The sequence below is a fragment of the Schistocerca serialis genome, chromosome 2, assembly GCF_023864345.2.
Source record: "Schistocerca serialis cubense isolate TAMUIC-IGC-003099 chromosome 2, iqSchSeri2.2, whole genome shotgun sequence".
Lineage (NCBI taxonomy): Eukaryota > Metazoa > Arthropoda > Insecta > Orthoptera > Acrididae > Schistocerca > Schistocerca serialis.
Window position 1 is genome coordinate 638063152 of NC_064639.1, and position 20719 is coordinate 638083870.

Sequence of the window (20719 nt, forward strand, 5' to 3'; positions counted from 1 at the left end):
AATGATTGAACAGTATAAAAACGTTGTTTGCAGTGACGATTCACGGTACACAATGTGGCGATCCGACGTCAGGGTGTGGGTATGGTGAATGCCCGGTGAACTTCATTTGACAGCGTGTGTAGTGCCAACAATCGTATTCGGAGGCGGTGGTGTGATGGTGTGGTCGTGTTTTTCATGGAGGGGGCTTGCGTGGCAGTATCACAGCACAGGCCAACATTGATGTTTTAGGCACATTATTGCTTCCCACTGTTAAGAGCTATTCGGAGCTGGCGGTTACATCTTTCAACGCGATCGAGCACCTGTTCATAACGCACGGCCTGTGGCGGAGTGATCACACGACAACAATAACATCCCTGTAATGGACTGGCCTGCACAGAGTCCTGACCTGAATGCTACAGAACACCTTTGGGATGTTAGTGCAGCACTTCGTGAAGAATGGGCTGCCATTCCCCAAGGAACGTTCCAGCACCTGATTGAACGTATGCCTGCGAGAGCATAAGCTGTCATGAAGTCTAAGTGTGGGCCAACACCATACTGAAATCCGGCATTACCGATGGAGGGCGCCCCGAACGTGTAATTCATTTCAGCCAGGTGTCCAGATACTTTTGATCACATAGTGTATTTTAAACATTCCCAGACGTTTCTAATTACGTCGCATGGACATTATCTTGATAAAAGATGCCACTCTCCGCAGGGAAGGCTTTCATTTTGTGTAGATAAACATTATTTGTGTTAAAATTGCTTTCCATGAATGATCCTCGAAAATGCGAAGAAGTCATTCACCGAATCCTCAGAGAGTCCTCAACGCTTAGGACTCTTCTGGAAGTTATAGCCTTTGTTGTGCGATGTATCTCGTCGGATGAACTGACTTCCATATTTTCAACGAAGTCGTCGCTAATCTCCATAGGCCCAGTTTCGATATGGGCAAGCAAATTCATCTATTCTGCCTATGCTTCGTCGTTATCACGGATGTAGACATCCATCTTCTTTTTCCGAAATCAATATGTAACAACATTCGCTGCGGTGGTATGGTAAACACGAGTCTGGTTGACCCTTGATTCTTTTACATCGTGAGCTGTTAAACTGCGACAACTTCGTTGTCTATGTTCACCTCAGATACAAATTCAAAATGAGAATTACGATTTGGGCGACCGTTATTTTTGTAGAATATTATTTGGTAGAGTCTTTATCTCGTTTATAGGTGGTGAGCGGTTTCGACCCGATGTGGATAATCTTCGGACCATGCTTCAGCGGTGACGTGTGGGTACGATGACACGAAGCAGGAACTATGGATGCCATCCAACGAGTTTCGCTAACAGAGAAGTCATTTTCACTGTTCATCACGTGTTGGGACAGCAATGAAACGACTGTTCAGGCCCTCACTACAATTATTTTTGCCTTACTGTTGACTGTTAAGTAATTTTAGAAAAATCCATAATATGATCCCCTTGTCACTGTAACAGGCAGCCGCAGACTTACTTCCCGCAGATAGTTACTTGCGGTCAAGGCGTTAAACCGAGAGTTTACATCGCCATCGTAGTTTTCTGACTCGAGGGCTTACGACGTCTTTGTTACTTCAGAACGGCTGTCGCACCTCTTCAGCTCCGCAGCCTGGTCTCGTTAACATGTCTGCCCGGGCAGGGCGCAACTCGCGATTGTGTAAGTCTAGAGGACTGATGACCTCAGATGTTAATTCCCACAGTGCGTAGACCCATGTGAACCATTTTTTGAGCAGAATGGTTCAATTGGACAGGCAGTACAACCATTCCAGAGCGTGTTCTTATCTTTTGAAGAATGCATGAATATCCTTATTCGAATTTCCGGTAGATCCTAAATTCATCGAATGATTTCCTCGACGACGTAAAATGCATTGGTGAAATAAGAACTATTTTGTTGGTTTCAATGTACTTCACAGCGTACGTGGTACACGTTAGATAATCAATGAGTTTCTGAAAACAAAGCACTATTGAAAAACTTGAAACGAACGAAGCGAATCGTTTGATGCAAGATGCCGTAGAAGATTAGGTAGACTCAGGAGGTTCTTAGGAAGCAGCCGAGGAAAGAAACACTCATGAGACGAAGAGACAGACTTACAGGATGTGTTGAGACATCAGTGACTAGGTAAAAACTGTAGGAAATGACAGATATTGGAAGATACACAGCAAATTTAAGAACGTCAGGTGTAAGTGCTACTCTGAAAATCTTGGCGTAGAGAGGAAATCGTGGCGGGAAGCAAAATAAAATTAGTCAGAAGATCGTTGATCTGAAGAAAGTAATAAAAAACCAAGAGTTTCCAGGACCTATTATGTAGCCGGCCTTCGCAGCGGCTAAGTCCGTTATCAGCGCTCTTATGTAAACAAGGTCATGCGCTCAGACCAGCGGAATCACTCCGCTGCGAGCTATATCTGCAACAGCATTGAAGCACTATGCCTCGTCGTCGTGTTTATCGTCAACGGCGCCATCGCATGCCAGTCTACAAAGACATAATAAGCCTGGAGAATAAACTTGGCATAAATGGAACGGCACAAAGAGTCATTTTGAATGGACCGATTTTTTTCCGTGGATGTCGAGTTAATTTCAGTCTTGACGTTGCCACAGGGAGTACTCGAAGTGGATGGTTTACTATTCCTAATAGCAGTTTAACCCATCCTTACTTCATACGTTTGCATTGAACGACAGGGAGAAGAACAAGTTCATCGAGTTGTGGACAACGTAAGCAGAAAGAACCAGAGTTCGGCGAAGTGTTAGCCAGACGTTCAGTACGAGCAAATGCAGGCCGTCGTCGGCTCGGCCTGGGCGCGGTCAAGGCCGAGAGCGGCAGATCGCGGACGTGGTGGGTTCGCGCCGGGATGGGCCGCGGGCGGCGGAAGAGAAACGGGCGCCGTGATGAACGCGCGCTGATTAAGAGTGAAACCAGCCGTCACTGCGCGACCGCGGCCCGCGCTCCCGAGTCCCGGCCAACCCCGCGGGCGACGGCCGGCGGCAGGCGGCTGGCGGCTGGCGCACCCTGCTTTCTCCCGGAGGCCGCCCGGTGCGGGGGTGGGGCGTAACAACTGGCCACACTCTCGATACACCGAAAATCAAGCAATAGTCCGCCTCCTAAAGTACGAACTTTTCCTAGCGGGTCTCGATGAGAATACAGGTTGTTGCGAAATGTAATAGCTTGTTCTACAGCTCGGCAGCTCGCCCTTAATCGAAAGAAATATAACGTACTGCATGGAAGTAGGTGGAAACACTCGTTCACAGGACGGGCAAAATAAGACTGGCCTGGAAAAAAATGTCTTTCTTCTTAAGATAAGCACCCCAACTTACGTCATCCTTACCCCGCAGCAGATGAAGTTAGTTGGGTTGCCTATATTAAGGTGTAAGATTTTCTTTTTTTTTTTTCATTGCTGTTTTGTTTTGCCAACGTTTACTTCGCAAGCTACCGGGTGGTGTGCGTGTGTGTGGGAGAGAGGCGGGCGATATATAGCTCTCAGTTTCATCCCCCTCTCTACAGTCCCCACCTACCACTCAAATCCCACAACGTACGCGAAGCAAAATTTGTCGGTACTCCCCCGTAAGGGCCCAAATTTCTCAAAATTTAACGTCGTGATCCTCGTCCGATATTATATATTGTGGAAATAAATAAGTTTCTTCGCTCATTTTGGAAGGAGACGCTTTCTTAATTTTGTGAGCTATGCTCTATGTGATGCACTTCAACAGCCTTTTGACGTCTCCTAATGCAATTTGTTTACCATTTGCGCTACACTCTCAATTGTTCTCTTCTTTGAATATTTCCTGTTTCTTGTGTCAGGGCTGCGAACTTTTAAACAATACACAGGTATTACCGTGATCGTTTCGTGTCTTCAGCATAGCTGAAAATTTATCAACAACACAGTTGTACGCTCGAAAGCACACCATTAATCAGCCACGTTGGGGAAACCTAGGAGATCGTAGTTGTCACGTATCGGTCGAACTACAGTGCTGTAAACGGCCGTTTTCGTTCGCTAATTATACTTCCACAGGCCTCATCCCATAAAGTTTTGGATCCGCCTTTCCCGTTGCTGCATTCATGCGGTCACTAAATCGCTCTTGACAGGAATTGCTAGGTACAACCAGACTGTGTTAGCAATCGCGTAGTCAAATGATATCGAATCCTTCCTTCTGTTTACAATATACCTACTGAACTACGAACATTTACTGACATATATAGGTTGTAGAGGCGACTCAGTAGATAAAGATTTGGTAAGGAAGCTAAGTTCGTAAATGTAGCGTGCGTCGTTGTAAAATCAGTTTGAAGATCTGATCTCTTTCTATATTCTTGCTTCACCCGAGTTCTGTCCTCTGTGGTCCACAGGAGCTGCTCGAAGTGGTGAAACTGCTATTTGTTGCACAAGCTGTACCTGCGACCCTTGGTTTCATAGATATGGTCCTCAAACTCAGGTGCACGCCCGTGGAGCACCACAGTCACCCTCCTACTTGCGAAACTACCTGTTTCTCGCAGCCTCTGGTGTAGTCGAACGAAAATATTATGTGATGGGCTCAACGTCCTCATATCATTTCTTGTGCAGCTCCACCATTACGTAACGTATCCGTGAATTCCGCAATCAGTGTAATGAGAGTCAGCTGAACTATACTACGTGATCAAACGTATCCTTACACCTGGCTGAAAATTACTTGCAAGTTCGTGGCGCCCTCCATCGGTAATGCTGCAATTCAATATGAGGTTGACCCACCCTTATCTTTGATGACAGCTTCCACTCTCGCAGGCATACTTTCAATCAGGTGCTGGAAGCTTTCTTGGGGAATGGCAGCCCATTCTACACGGAGTGTTTCACTAAGGAGAGACATCGATATCGGTCGGTGAGGCCTGGCACGACGTCAGCGATCCAAAACAGCCCAAGGGTGTTCTATAGAATTCAGTTCAGGACTCGGTACAGGCCAGTCCATTACAGGGATGTTATTATCGTGTAACAATTCCGCCACAGGTCGTGCATTATGAACAGGTGCTCGATCGTGTTGAGAGATGCAATCGCCATCCCCGAATTGCTCTTCAACAGTGGGAAGCAAGAAGGCGTTTAAAACATCAATGTAGGCCTGTGCTGTGATAGTGCCACGCGAAACAACAAGGGCTGAAAAACACGACTACACCGTAACACCACCGCCTCCGGATTACACTGTTGGCACTACACACACTGGCAGACGACGTTCACCGGGCATTCGCCATACCCACACCCTGCCATCGGATCGCCGTTGTGTACCGTGATTCGTCACTCCATACAACGTTTTTCCAATGTTCAATCGTCCAATGTTAACGCTCCTTATACCAAGAGAGGCGTCGTTAGGCATTTACCGGCCTGATGTGTATCTTACGAGCAGCCGCTCGACAATGAAATCCAAGTTTTCTCATCCCTCGCCTAACTGTCATAGTACTTGCAGTGGATGGTGATGCAGTTTGGAATTCCCGAGTGATGGTCTGGATAGATGTCTGCCTATTACAATTTACGACCCTCTTCCGCTGTCGGCGGTCTCTGTCAGTCAACAGACGAGGTCGGCCTGTACGCTTTTGTGCTGTACGTGTCACTTCACGTTTCCACTTCGCTATCACATCGGAAACATTGGACCTAGGGATGTTTAGGAGTGCGGAAATCTCGTGTACAAGATGTATGACACAAGTGATATCCAGTCACATGGCCACGTTCGAAGTCCGTGAGTTCCGCGGAGCGCCACTTTCTTTTCTCTCACGATGTCTAACGAACTGAGGCCGCTGGTATGGAGTACCTGGCAGTAGGTGGCAGCACAATGCACCTAAAATGAAAAACGTATGTTTTTGTGCGTGTCCGGATACTTTTGATCACATAGTTTATATATCTGTAGTCTTGGAATACATCACATAGCGACCAGTAGGCTATTGATAAGTAGGGACAGGCAAATTTCGGGGGAAACGTTAATGCGGAAAATCGAATGAAATTAGCGGCTTTTAGTGAATTAACGAGAAATCGACCACTTTTACGAGTTATCCCGAAATTTTTAATTCTCCATTATGAATAAAGTGTCCGTAACTAATAGTTAATGAATGTTAAAATTACACTCGCATCTTCTCAAGGTTGAGGTTCTTGTATGATCTTAAAATTGTAGTTGAGTTCCCACCTAACGGACTTTCGTGTGACAGTAAAAACAGCAGCAAATTCGGCAAACAAAACCATATTTGTTAAAAAAACTCTGAATTTGGTAAAGACACCAAATTTGTCAAAAAGCAACACCGAATTTGACAAAACCAACACAGAATTCGTAAAAAAAACAACAACACTGAATTTGCCAAGGCAACACCGAATTTGAGAAAATAAACAACACAGAATTTGACACTAAATTTGGCAGAAAGTATATGGATACAAAACAGCGAATTCTGCGAAAACGAAACACCGAATTTGGCAAAAAATAAAACCGAATTTTGTCATAAAGCAACAATTTTTCCTGTCTCTACTGCAAACCAAATCCATCTGATTTTCATCGATGCCAGTGGTAATTATGTTCTGAACGAACAGTACACCTTTGATGTACAGCGCGAAGTAAGAAATACCATCACGTGTAACAATAGACGTTGATCTAGCTAGCTACTGGAACCTACCGAATGGTGTATGGGAGAAGGAAATTGAGCTGGTGCATAACTTTACAAATTGCGACGTTAAAAAAGCTGACGTGTCCATAAACTAGCGCGCATAGCGACAGCTGCTGTGAGATTTCACCCGTGTGTCACTTTCGGAAAGACCGGCGGCTTATCTGAGGCTCGTAATGGACGGCGCCAAATTGCTCTTCCCCGGTAAGTGGGCTTTCGCCAAGCAGCATGGGCAGCACCTAATTACTTCCGATGCTCTCTGAGAGCCCCGGGCTGCCGCCCATAAAAATCAGCGGCGGCGGCGAGTAGCGAGCAGCCGGTTCACGGGCCGGCGCGCTCCACTGTCTGAAGGGGGCAACGGCGGCCACCTACCAGCAGAAACAAAACAAAGACACTCGCGAGAGCTAGCCGTCTTCGGTGGTTCATGTGTTACGAGGGCCTCATCTGCTTCTGTTTCTTTTTCTTTCGTCTTTTATATTCACGGTCCCGTCACATTAATGTGACCACCGCCTATGTTCGGCGTCAGCGTGCAATAGGCACTCACAGACGGCAGGTGGCAACACTAGCTTTGGTGGGTATATAAAGCGTTACAGCGGGAGCGTGGAAACAGCACAGTAGTTTTCGTAATATGGAAGCTTAGCGGTTTATCTGACGTCCAAAATGGCACGATCGTTCGCTTTTGGGCCAAGGGTGGCTAAGTTTGTAAGCTTTTCGCTCGCCAGCGTGGTTAAAATATACCGTGTATGCCAAAGTGGCGCTGTCCAAAACCTGCCCCTAGGCAGCTGTGGTCAACAGTGGTGAACGACGGCTGCGGAGATGTGTACGGGAGAATAGACGTGCAACTGAAACTTCCTGGCAGATTAAAACTGTGTGCCGGACCGAGACTCGAACTCGGGACCTTTGCCTTTCGCGGGCAAGTGCTCTACCAACTGAGCTACCCAAGCACGACTCACGCCTCGTCCTCACAGCTTTACTTCTGCCAGTATCTCGTCTCCTACCTTCCAAACTGTGAGGACGGGGCGTGAGTCGTGCTTGGGTAGCTCAGTTGGTAGAGCACTTGCCCGCGAAAGGCAAAGGTCCCGAGTTCGAGTCTCGGTCCGTCACACAGTTTTAATCTGACAGGAAGTTTCATATCAGCGCACACTCCGCTGCAGAGTGAAAATATCATTCTGCAGACGTGCAACTGTTGAGCAACTGACCGACCAGATGAATCAAGGGGCTACCAATGATGTCTCCTCAGCGACCGTTCAGCGAATATTGTTGCGTGTGATCCCCGCAGCAGGCGCATGATTCTTACGAGGGTCACTCCAAAAGAAACGCACACTATTTTTTGTAAAAATACAGTTTTCATTCTGCATGTGTGAAAGTTTTACAGCGTGTAGAAACATCCTTCCTGCTTGTTTTCACACTTAGTTCGACCCGTTCCATTGAGTGGCGTTGTCACAGCATGTCTTCAAGGTGGCTGCTACACTTGACGTTCGTCAGAAGCAACGTGCTGTCACAGAATTCCTGTGCTGTGAAAACGAGACAGTGGGAAACATCCACAAGAGGTTGAAACAGGTGTATGGAGATGCTGCTGTCGATCGCAGTACAGTTAGTCGGTGGGCAAGCAGGTTACGTGATGAAAGCGGGCACGGCAATATTGAGGATTGTCCTCGCAGCGGCAGGCCTCATACTGCACACACTCCAGACAATGTGCAGAGAGTTAACGAATCGGTGACTGCTGACAGACGCATCACAGTGAACAAGTTGTCACGCTAGGCTGGGATAGGGGAAGGAATTGTTTGCAGAATACTGAAAGTGTTGGCGTTAAAAAAGGTTTGTGCCAGTTGGTTTTCCAGGATGATGACAGTGGCTCACAAAGAAACAAGAAAAGCGGTATGTAGTGAACTGTTGGAAGAGTACGAGAATGGTGGAGATACATTTCTTGGAAGAATTGTGACAGGTGATGAGACGTGGCTCCATCATTTTTCACCACAGACGAAGAGGCAATCAATGGAGTGGCATAATGCAAATTCACCCAAGAAAAAAAAATTCAAAACCACGCCTTCTACTGAAAAAGTTATGGCTACGGTGTTTTTCGTTTCCGAAGGACTCTTGCTTGTGGACATCATGCCAAGTGGAACCACCATAAATTCTGATGCATAGGTGACTATACTAGAGAAACTTCAAGCTCTCGCGCGTTGCCCATTTAGGGCTCGGGTAAGCGGCTACTTGACCAGTTTCATCGTTTATTGAGATCAACTCAACTTTACGATGAAGTAAAAAGTACACATTTAATGATTTTTTTTTATATGATACAAATTCAAAACATGGGGTCAGTGTAAAATTGAACTTGGTCATGGACTTGAGTTACCCTAGGTACGTCACTGTCATCGACATTATTGCTAATTGTGCGCATTAATTATTTTGGTCAATAAGGACGAAACATTAAGTCCCAAAGAATCAAAGAAGGACGCATTTACATCTAACTGCGATGCAATATATGTTTTTGTGAAACTGGTCAAACAACAGACTTGCTACTTCCTTACCTGGTGGTAATTATAAAGTTCGATCAGAAATTTTCCGTTCGAAGGCCACACTAACCACTTGCCGATATGTCTATGCTTATACACTCGCATCGAAACCACTCTGTGTTCTGTATTCACTGCAGCAAAGCCATTAAACGGGAACTGTTTGATCGCACCTTGTAATATTCACAAACGATAATTTCTTTAGTCGTATAGTGTGGATACATGTTTACGGTGAATGCATGTTTGCGAGTGTATATGTGTGTGTGGGTGGGTGTATGTTTTGTGTTTCTGCATATGTCGTATTATGATTCTTACACAAACAACTAAGGGACAGAGTTAATTCACTATCGATAAATTATGATGTTGTCCATCCTTGGTTGTGTGACAAAGCTAGTTGTTTACGGTGTGTCTTTGTCTTTTCGCATAAGACGTATTTTTCATTCAAGTAGCTCGTACTACCGAGAGCTTAAATTTCCTTGTTCGGCGATATTTCTCTAGATATCAATCTTGAAAATGATGGGTTGATGACACGTCGAAGATGGTACGTGACTGCATTCCCGTGAGGTGTTAGAATATGGTATTTTTATAGTCATAGGACTAATTCCGTCGTATATGGAAAGGAAGTCCCTAAAGATGCTTAGCGGCCCGACAGAGGCGTAACAGCACCGTCAAGATTCGTAGCGCAGTGGGCGGCATCGGATCTCGGGTGGGTGGAGTGTTGTGGTAGCGGAAGAGAGCCGTTTACGCGAGCCCTAAATGGGCACCGCGCGAGAGCGGACAGGCCAATCTCCCGGGAACGGACAAAAGGAAAAGCGACGCGGAGGCGACGCGCACCTCGCTCCCCGCGCTACGCATTAAGGCACGAGAAAGGCGCGAAATCGAAGAGGCATCGCCCCGCTCCAGATTGCGAGGGGGGTAGTGGGGGGAGCGGACGTGGTACGGCAGGTACAGGTAGGGCTACGCGTGCGGCGACGCGCGCGCCGCGCCGGAGAAAGCGTGCAGCAGCGCAGCGCCGGCGCGCGTCGAGCTGGGCGTCAAGCGGCGGCGGCGGCGGCGGCGGCGGGCGAGGCCCTCATTCATGTGGAGCGGAGCCGCGCGTGTTCCGCGGCCAGCTACGCCGCGCGGCCTCTGGAAAGCGAGCCGGGGGACGCACCGCCGCCGCCGCCATTAATGAGCTGATCCGCCGACCTGGCGAGATGTTATCGCCACGCGAGCTCTTATAAACACTGCCCATCGTCGAACTGCACATGCCGCACTGGCCGAGATTATTAGAGACAAATTGGCCCAATAAAAATGAGACATGTCTTGCGCAGGGGGAAAGCAGCCGCAGCGACCACGCCTTAGTGAAATCGGCGAGCTTAATTAATTTCAAATCGTGCCGCACACGCTCCCGAACAGCGTTGTCAAGCACAGGAATTTGGGTCTTGTTCTTGCGAGAGGGAGTTCTGGGAGGCTGGAAACAGCCTTTATAGCAGCAACACAGGTGTTGTCAGGATAGTTTTCTTTTATTTCTGTTTTTATTTAATATTTGCGAGATGTGTTCAACATTTCATTTTTTACATTTTGTTTCTCGCTACTTGCGACAGGCCGAAACACGGAATTTTGCTCCTCTGGCGACGTGCTACGGTACTGTGGCGGGGGGTTTCAATATATACCAGGACTGCTGACGACCACCTGCAAACAAGCATAAAAATTAACTGCGTACCTGTGTTCTTCCGAGATGACAATTAAAACTTAACGACAGCGTCTGGTAGATAAAGTTGATGATCTGTTAATTCCAAAGTTTCAGTTTTGACATTGATGTATGTCAAAAATCAAATGATACGATGTACAAGAAGCGACCGAAAACTTTCCGTTCGAAGGTCGTACAGTCCAGAATCGGTATGCCAATACGGCAAAATCGCTGTCAGCGTGGAGGCAATCATCAACGCCTTCTTAAGAGACCGAAGCAGAGGTAGTCAGTACTACAGGACGGGTCATTGAGTGTCTTCACTTGGGTGGCGTAATTTCTGCGTTACGATCTTTGCGAAATGGGACGTGCGCTATCGTGAAGCAGCAGCACGCGTCGTGCACCATTCCACAACGGTGGATTTCGACAGACACGCCGCTCCATACACAGTTTTCATTCTCTCATGGTCCGCCTCCATAACTGAGTGGTCAGCGCGGTGGAATGCCATATGAGGGACCAGTGTTCGATCCCGGCAGCGTAGGTGTTTTTCCGCGCTCGGGATCTGGGTGTTATCTACACCATCAATTCGACCTCGTGGACACGCAAGCACCGAAATGGCTTCAATAAAAGGACCTGCACCAGGTGGACGGACTTTCCACAGGTGGAGCTCCCAGCCTAGTCACACGCTTTATCATTATGATTATTCTCCAATAGACGTACATCGGTCTTTGCCCTTCGGCTGCCAGAAACAACACGATGTTCCTGTTTCGGTGTAATATTTTTTTAAATCTCATTTTCTTCTGTAAAGTTCGTTGAATTTGTTCGAGGCGGACGTCCGATGACTCCCATTTAGGTGCTTCGTTGGTCAATTCACTCAGTTTTTTTGTCACAGAGGGTAGCTAACCCTCTGACCGAACACGCTTAGCTACCGTGCCGGCGTGTATTCGGTGATAACGTCGCCAAAATTCATGATTCCGCATTTACCGCACGCACGTCGGAATAATACGAATACCACCCTAGTCCCTTGCATACATGGCGGTGTTTATATACCCGCATCGGAGTCGCGCTGCCTTGGATACGCGTTGCAGCAACGGATTACATGATAAACGTTAGTCCACCATACAGCTGCGGCCGAAGTGGTGACTGATCGTGGGGAGACAACCAAAGAAGATTCTTTTGAAGCGTATCTGGCAACTCATTGATGAGTTTAGACCACTTTCAGTTTGATGACAAACTGATCCAAAGATAAGTGCTAGTAGCACAGCTCAATCACTATCGAACTGAGTGGAGAAAATCATTTCGTCTTTATGGCGTCTGACACTGATTGCCTCGCTTTTGGCTGTAGACAGTGCTCTACCTCCAGATCTTGCAAGTACGCTGTATGTCTCGGGAGGACGTCTCCGTCGGCCGGAATGGCCGAGCGGTTCTAGGGGCTACAGTTTGGAACGGCGCGACCGCTACGGTCGCAGTTTCGAATCCTGCCTCGGGCATGGATGTGTGTGATGTCCTTAGGTTAGTTAGGTTTAAGTAATTCTAAGTTCTAGGGGGCTCATGACCTCAGAAGTTAAGTCCCATACTGCTCAGAGCCGTTTGAACCATTTGAGGACGTCTGCTGAAACTTCCACTGTGCTCGCAGATCTCGTTCTCGCGTCTGACGCTCCGGCCGTGCTGTTTACGGAGAAAGCGAGCTCAGCGGGCAGATGGGCGTCCACGTCCCGTGCGAGTGTCGGCGGCGTCGCGCCATGCTCTCTTCCGCGTCGCGATTCAGGAAAGGGGAGCCGCGGCGCGCAGGGGAGTGCGGCCGCTCTGGTGTCGCCGCACACCCGGAAGGCGCGCGGCGCGTTGCGTTCGGCCTGCCGCAGGCGATCTAATTAGCGTAGCGCTCGCTGTCCACCGTCCGGCCGCTGATTTACGAGGCGGCTGCCAGCCGGCGGCGGCGCCACACCTGCCACTCTTCCCCTCACACCGTGTGCTCTGCTCAGCATGGCGACTGTAGTTCTAATCTTATGCGAAACCCATACGACTGATCAAATGGCTCTGAGCACTATGGGACTTAACATCTGAGGTCATCAGCCCCCATACGACTGTGATTCTCCCCATATGTAGGTTCACCTCACCCCAGTTGCTTTGGAACACTGTACATAGTATAGATCCGATGAACTTGTAACTCTCCACCGCTGGTGTAGATGACAGCAGTGAAGTGGTGTGTATCTGTCAGTCGATTGTACTGATCAGGGCGATAGTATGGGTACGCCGCGACAGGATGGCAGAGAGGAGCTGTTGTGTTTCGACATGACCCTAATCACACCACACTGGACTCGCATTCGGGAGGACGACGGTTCAATCCCGCGGCCGGCCATCCTGATTTAGGTTTTCCGTGATTTTCCTAAATCGTTCCAGGGAAATGCCGAGATGGTTCCTTTGAAAGGGCACGGCCGATTTCCTTCCTCATCCTTCCCTAATCCGATGAGACCGATGACCTCGCAGTTTGGTCTCTTCCGCCGAACAACCTAACCCCTAATCACACCGCGAATGAAGTTTCTCGGTATGTTGATATATGGACGCGCAAGTGTCCACAAAAAATACTGCGCCACTCGTAGCAGTGTGAAAACAATGGTCGTAAAAATGTCCTAAAAGACAGGTGAGAAGACGAGTGTCACACCTTGTCAATAGTAATCTATTTGCAATCCGGCAATAACTGCTCTTGATAGTTAATATATATTCATCTCCACCAGTTTCCGAGTGAACACCTCGCAAAGGCCGGCCGGAGTGGCCGAGCAGTTCTAGGCGCTACAGTCTGGAACCGCGACCTCTACGGTTGCAGGTTCGAATCCTGCCTCAGGCATGGATGTGTGTGATGTCCTTAGGTTAGTTGGGTTTAAGTAACTCTAAGTTCTATGGGACTGATGACCTCAGATGTTAAGTCCCATAGTGCTCAGAGCCATTTGAACCATTTGAACCTCGCAAAGATCCACAGTGTTGAAAATCTACACATAAAACTACACATAAAATGGACAATAGCTGTCTAGAGGTGTGCAGTGTGGACCAAAGAGTTGCAGTATTGCTTATTTTAAAATGGTACTGTCCACTGCACCAACGGTGATGTATGGAGAGTCTTGACAGGCCGGAGATGGTTCTGTGATGGTTTCTGGATGGTTTCCGTGCATTAAAATGCCCCCTCTTCCCTTATTCAGGTTATCGTCAACATAAACCATAAAGTTTATTTCAACATTATCGGTGACCAGGTGTTGCTTTCTACCACATCTTCATGATGAGAATCCTGTGGACACTCCCGTCTTCCTAGAAGGCACAGGGCTGCACGCATTCATTCCTGACGTGACGAGCAGCCAGGTCCCCAAAGCTCCTCGACTGCCCCCCGCTAAATACCCCTGTCTCAGTCCCAGAGAAAACGTCTGGGACTGTTTGGAACGGCGTTGAAACATTGTAATCAACATCGTCGCGTCGCGCGGGACTAGCCGAGCGGTCTAGGGCGCTGCTGTCGTGGACTGTGCAGCTGGTCCCGGCGGAGGTTCGAGTCCTCCCTCGGGCATGGGTGTGTGCTTGTCCTCAGAATAATTAAGGTTAAGTAGTGTGTAAGCTTAGGGACTGATGACCTTAGCAGTTAAATCCCACAAGATTTCACACACATTTTCTGAACATCGTCGCAATATGGTAGCTCTTTTGGAATCTAATAAACAATGAGAGCGTTTACCCAACTGTGGCATACCGAAAGAAATCTGGGAGCCCTCTTTCTCTACGAAATGAGGACTCTTCATAGCTAGCGGTGGTGTTATGCAGTTGTGTTCGTCGCGGTGATTGGTATTTTATGCGGTGTGCTTAATGTGATCAGCTGGGTCATTAAGGGGACCCTCTGCTATTCGTTTTTAGTACACTACCTGATTGTATCCAGACATACGTCACTAACTTAGATGAAGTCTTCACTCCACAAATGAATAAAAGAGCTAAAGCAATGATGGTGTGGAGGACTTTACTAGCCGGCCGGAGTGGCCGTGCGGTTCTACGCGCTACAGTCTGGAACTGAGCGACCGCTGCGGTCGCAGGTTCGAATCCTGCCTCGGGCATGGATGTGTGTGATGTCCTTAGGTTAGTTAGGTTTAATTAGTTCTAAGTTCTAGGCGACTGATGACCTCAGAAGTTAAGTCGCATAGTGCTCAGAACCATTTGAACCATTTTTAGGACTTTACTCGATCTCCATTATTTTGAAGTTCTCAGACACGTAGCACACTTCATCTCTGCTGAACATTTCACAGTCTATTGTCGTTTAGTGGCTGATTCCTGTGGAAAGGGCAAGAGGAGTGCTGGGAGCATGAACGACGGTGTCTTCTTTAACTCGAAATCTTCGACTGGCATAGCCCACAATGTTTTATGTTAATTTTAGTAATAGTTGGGATGAACTCGTCTCCGTATATCGGGCAATGCTTAAAAATGGGATGGCATACGACAGTTAACTGGTATCTGAGGTAGTGAATATGATTTTTAGCTCTTATCTGAATTTTGTTTACAGGAAAAAGCACAAATGCATTTTAGAATATGGGAGCATGATCAGAGAATCTCATTCTGTTAGTTTGTTATTTTGAACCTCTGTGAATCTGCAAAAGTTTCACTAAACCTACCTGAAAAGTCTGGGATATTTTGACCAATTCAATTTCACTGTAGCTACGATCATAGAAAACCCTACTACTAGAGTGCTTTCCAGGTTTCATCGCCTGTCTACTATTCACTGTTCACATTACTATAGAAAATCTATCATTTTATATTAGCCAGCTTCGGACAGTCCGACACCGTGTAACACTTGAAATGCGACGAAAAGATCCGACAGCACAGAAAGATGCGTGCGATTTTTCCTCAATATATTTTGCTACTTAATGTTTCTTATTTTATCCCTTTACGTTTATAGCGTCTTTCACTAAAGCTTCCTTTCATGTATAAATATATGGCACCTATAGACTGAAGCTTCTCTGGTACCGTGTTTGATACAGCCTTAGATACAAATACTGTTCTGTCATGTAATTATCTCATTCTGTTAGTTTGTTATTTTGAACCTCTGTGAATCTGCAAAAGTTTCACTAAACCTATATATATATATATATATATATATATATATATATATATATATTGTGATAGAAATATAGGAAACAATACTTTTAAAGTAAAGGATTTTCCACATAATCTCTATATCGCGACTGGGGACCTTTAGTATTGTGCATGTATCACCGATAAAAGAAAAAAGGTATGTTGCCAGATGGATTGCTCATCGCAAAGCGTATTTGTGAACATACAGTCTGAAATACACTTCGACAACGAAGCACATTACCAGTTAAATTTGTAATCCCACCAAATCAAAACCACAGCAGACACTCCCATCTATTCACACCATATTGCAACACGCGGAGAAGCAGTACTTTTGAGAGATGTTGTGAGACGTAGAATAAAAGAAAGTATTTCCATCGAGCGAGGTGGTGCACTGGTTAACACACTGGACTCGCATTCGGGAGGACGACGGTTAAAACCCGGGTCCGACCATCCTGATTTAGGTTTTCCGTGATTTCCCTAAATCGCTTCAGGCAAATGCCGGGATGGTTCCTTTCAAAGGGCACGCTTGACTTCCTTCTCCATCCTTCCATAATCCGATGGGACCCCTCTCCCAAATCAACCAACCAACCACCCAAAATATTTCTGTTGTTCTGGATCTGATGGTAAAGACTTTCTAATGCAACCAGAGACAAAAATTAAATCAGTTTCTCGAGATAAGATATCGCAATTTGATACTTATCGTTTCCAGTAATGCCTCACTGCCGGCCGAGAAATATTTTCCTTTGCGCTGCGGTTGTAGGGGCACTAAGAAGCCGTTTCATTAGGCTACACATAGTGGGAGACAGCAGCTAATCCTGGCTGGTCTATCTGAGAAAGGGAATTGGGTACGCGCGCAGCCGCTACTCTAAGGTTCTTTTCGGACCAGAGTGAGCGCAGACCGCGAGAGTTCATTAAGTGTGCTGAAGATACGCGGCCTTGTCGTACTTTCTAACGTTGGAACGTTACATGAGGTCGCAGAGGACGAGAGAAACGGTTTCTGAACACAACATTTTCCCATCTGCTAGTGGGCGGGTGGACCCATGTCAAGGACTGCTGCCTTTCGCCGCGAGGTCCACAGATTACCCTGAGATTCATGATAGACACGTCAAATAACTAGTCGCTATCGAACAGAAACACAAACTAAACTTCGAAGATATTTTAGAAGCTGGTACCATGTCAAACATCAGGTAATATTTATCTCGGGCTGTTATTCTGATTACCTATATGGCCATTGTTCGGAAATGCCGCGTGGAGTGGCCGTGCGGTTTCAGGAGCCATGTCGCGGATTGCGCAGCCCCTCCCGCCGGAGGGTCGAGTCCTCCATCGGGCATGGGTGTGTGTGTGTGTGTGTGTGTGTTGTTCTTAGAAAGTTAGTTTAAGTAGTGTGTAAGTCTAGGGACCGATAACCTTAGCGCCGGCCAGTGTGGCCGAGCGGTTCTAGGCGCTACAGTCTGGAACCACGCGACCGCTACGGTCGCAGGTTCGAATCCTGCCTCGGGCATGGATGTGTGTGATGTCCTTAGGTTAGTTAGGTTTAAGTGGTTCTAAGTTCTAGGGGACTGATGACCTCAGAAGTTAAGTCCCATAGCGCTCAGAGCCATTTGAACCATTTTTTTGATAACCTTAGCAGTTTGGTCCCTGAGGAACTCACACACATTTGAACATTTTTGTTCGGAAATATTCGTAGTCTCCTACGGAAGTATCACCGCTGTTTACTTACGTTGCAGCAGTCTGTTGGCTTAAGATTATACAAACAGGAATATCCGCACGAAACGTCTGGACGCATCACAGGTCGATCCTATCACATGTAACGGAACTATCAAATTACTTCGGCAAAGTGGTTTGTACCGTCGGTACGTATCCAAGTAACAGGACACGAGAGGCGACTCAGTGTGTGGCATGCAGGTAAAGTAACCTAAAGTGTCCTAAAGTGTCTTTTAAAACAGGCAACAAACCTTGTCTGAAACACTGCAAACCTACTGTTCACTCCTGCAACCTGTTGCTGCAATATTCAGCATACAGTGGGCCACACAAATTAAGCACTGCATGTAATACTCGTATTCTGACCACTCGCTGTTGCTTCGTACCATCAAATGACAAAATGACAAACTGTGCCTAAATAAGGAGTAGGGAATTACCAGAATCTAGTACAATGCTAATTAATGAATTCGTCAGGCTGTAAGATATGTTTGCGACTGCACACGAAAACCGCTATAATTCTTATCGGCTGCACCCCTGATGAGACGTCTTACACTTCTATTGACCGTAGGCAGTTCACAAAACGGTGACAGTAAGACTAAATATATCGTCTTACGAACACAAAAACTACAGTTTAAATAGGTACAAATACTGCTTCTTGGATTTCAAATCCCTATGAGTGGCGGTAACTCAGTGAGTGGCTGCTATTTTATGCGAAATCCCACTGCAAAGGAAGTATGGAAAGTGCTAACTAAATTCAATATTCCTAGATTGATTTAGCATAATTGTGAATTACGAAACTCACATGAAAGAAGAAAAGAATTTAGCGTCCCGTCAATATGAGGGTCGTTATACATTAGTCAGTTACTGTGAGGTGGAATAAAATAACTATGAAAACCCCGAATAATGATGGCTGAACTACGATGTGAAACCACGTCACGAGACTGCCAATTAATGTCTTTTCTATTGTAGCATCTCGCTCAATAGACTTGTATATGAGAACTCGTGGCGTCCGATCGTCAGCTGGAAGTCTTGATATATAATTTCACAGAATCAAATCAGTTTAGAATCACTCAGCGTAGTTAGTTTTCTCTTTTGGCTACGTGGGTCAGGTGCCCTTCAGCAATGAGGTCGACTATGAAACACTATCCTTATTCTATAAAATTTGCCACTATTGACTAGAAACGTTCAATTACAAGAAAACTGAAATGTACCTTCAGAGCAGCAGCAGGTGGAAGCTACTCTGTTGTGAGTCCCTGTGATGTTAATGAGTCCAAAGTCCGCACCGCCCGCGGCTTAGTGCTTTGGGTTGGGACTCCAACGTGATTACGCGTGTAATGAGCACTGTCGCCTGCTCAATCTCGAGAAATAGCCTGTCGTATGAGACTCCAGACGTCATTACGCCTAAATAACGTCCTAAACACGCAGACAGATTAGTAAGCCCAGTAATACGTAACGCTATTTTTCAGTTGGGATCCGCCAATATGACCTCCTCCCCGTAATAGCGGGAGCGGAGCGGCCAGCTTTAAAACCTACTTCATATGTTATGCCGGATCAAATCGCAAAATGCAATTACCAGCTGCCGAAAGCGACGGAGGACGAGGCTGTTTGACCTCTCCTCCGGCCGAAGCCTTGCTCCATCAAGACAAATTACCAGGTGCGCCAGCCCCGTCTGATTGCTGGAAGGCGCTCCATCGGTTCATCTCTTTAGGAGACCGGGAAAAGAGGACGCCACTGTCCCCTACGACGACTGTTGCCTTGTGCACATAAACGCTCCAATCGGCCTCGCAGATGAATGGCTTCCACTGCGAGCTCTTCATCCAATGGTTTGATTTCTCTGATGACCGGATAATGAAAGTTACAAAGCACACGCGGCTACTAGTTTTAAGGGCGAAGTTTCAACACACGATAGGAAGAAATCGAAGGAAACGGCTGCCAGTCAATCTGTAGCGAGCGAGGCAATTTCGATAAGAAGCAAGGATGCATTTATTCATTCTGAAATGAAACGACGAACCAGAAGCTGAGCATTAAGACGTCCGAGGGGCCTCCAGCGGATCGTCTCTGTTTCTATGCCTCACTAAGTTGCCCACTGAAGCTCCCCACTAAAGTACTTTAAATTTCAGTGCCTTCCTGCTGGAGTCTTTTGTAAATACACCAACCTGTGTTTTGTTATTGAGGTACGTGTACAATCTGTCTCCTGATAAGTACTAGGGTAATTAATGACAGAGTAACCTTAATACGATGTTACAACTTTAAATTGGACGAATAATTTTTGTGATATATACATACATAAATTCAGCCTTTGACTACTGTGATGAAATCCTCCAATTCGTACAATAGTGTTCCAATATTTTATTGCTGCAAAAGAAGTCGTTAGTAACACTTACTACAAAATGTTTTCACTGTGTTAAATGGTTCAAATGGCTCTGAGCACTATGGCACTTAATTCTGAGGTCATCAGTCCCCTAGAACTTAGAACTACTTAAACTTAACCAACCTAAGGGCATCACACACATCCATGCCCGAGGCAGGACTCGAACCTGCGACAGTAGCGGTCGTGCGGTTCCAGACTGTAGCGCCTAGAATCGCTCGGCCACTCCGGCCGGCTTGTTTTCTTAGTTTGTAATTGTTTCCCCTACTGGTCGCTCACGTTGTTAGCAAACTCTTACTGGATATTTTAGTAGAAATTGTACCAATTCTCTCCTCTTAAATGTTCCCATTCATCGAAAGTAAGGAAGCTGTGTTCTGGGCTGTGTAATTCAGAGAGATGCTAACAGAGTTCTTTGCCGACTTACTCATTTTAAGACTTCTCCCTAGTTTGTGTTATCCACTGTCTGAATTTTAACAGCTTTTTGAACTGTCAAATCTCGTACAGTTTAGAAAAGTAGTTGTTTTGATCGGAGCAGTGTCATTCGTTAGCGAATTTCTGTTTCCCGGTGTCTTGCCAGTGTTGAAAACCCTTAGTTACGTACAATTAAATTACACGCATATCATGGTTCCATTAATTATTACCTACTATCTTCCGTAAGTGATTAAGTACAAACTGAGAATTGCGAATCTCATAGCTACAGCTGATCTATGTTTCACACACGAGCAGCGTTCGTTCTTTCGCCACTTGAACGTTTTTGTAGACGGAGCACGAGCTCG

General features: G+C 46.5%; 1 protein-coding gene across 1 annotated transcript in view; it reads left to right on the top strand.

The window, feature by feature from the left end:
• Nucleotides 1–6774: 6774 nt before the first annotated feature.
• The window catches only part of LOC126456297 (PR domain zinc finger protein 13), a 44219-nt gene continuing 30274 nt past the window's right edge, over nucleotides 6775–20719 (top strand). The window contains exon 1 of the mRNA XM_050092049.1: nucleotides 6775–6802. Coding sequence (XP_049948006.1) covers nucleotides 6775–6802 — 28 coding nt within the window. The remainder of the gene's footprint in view (nucleotides 6803–20719) is intronic.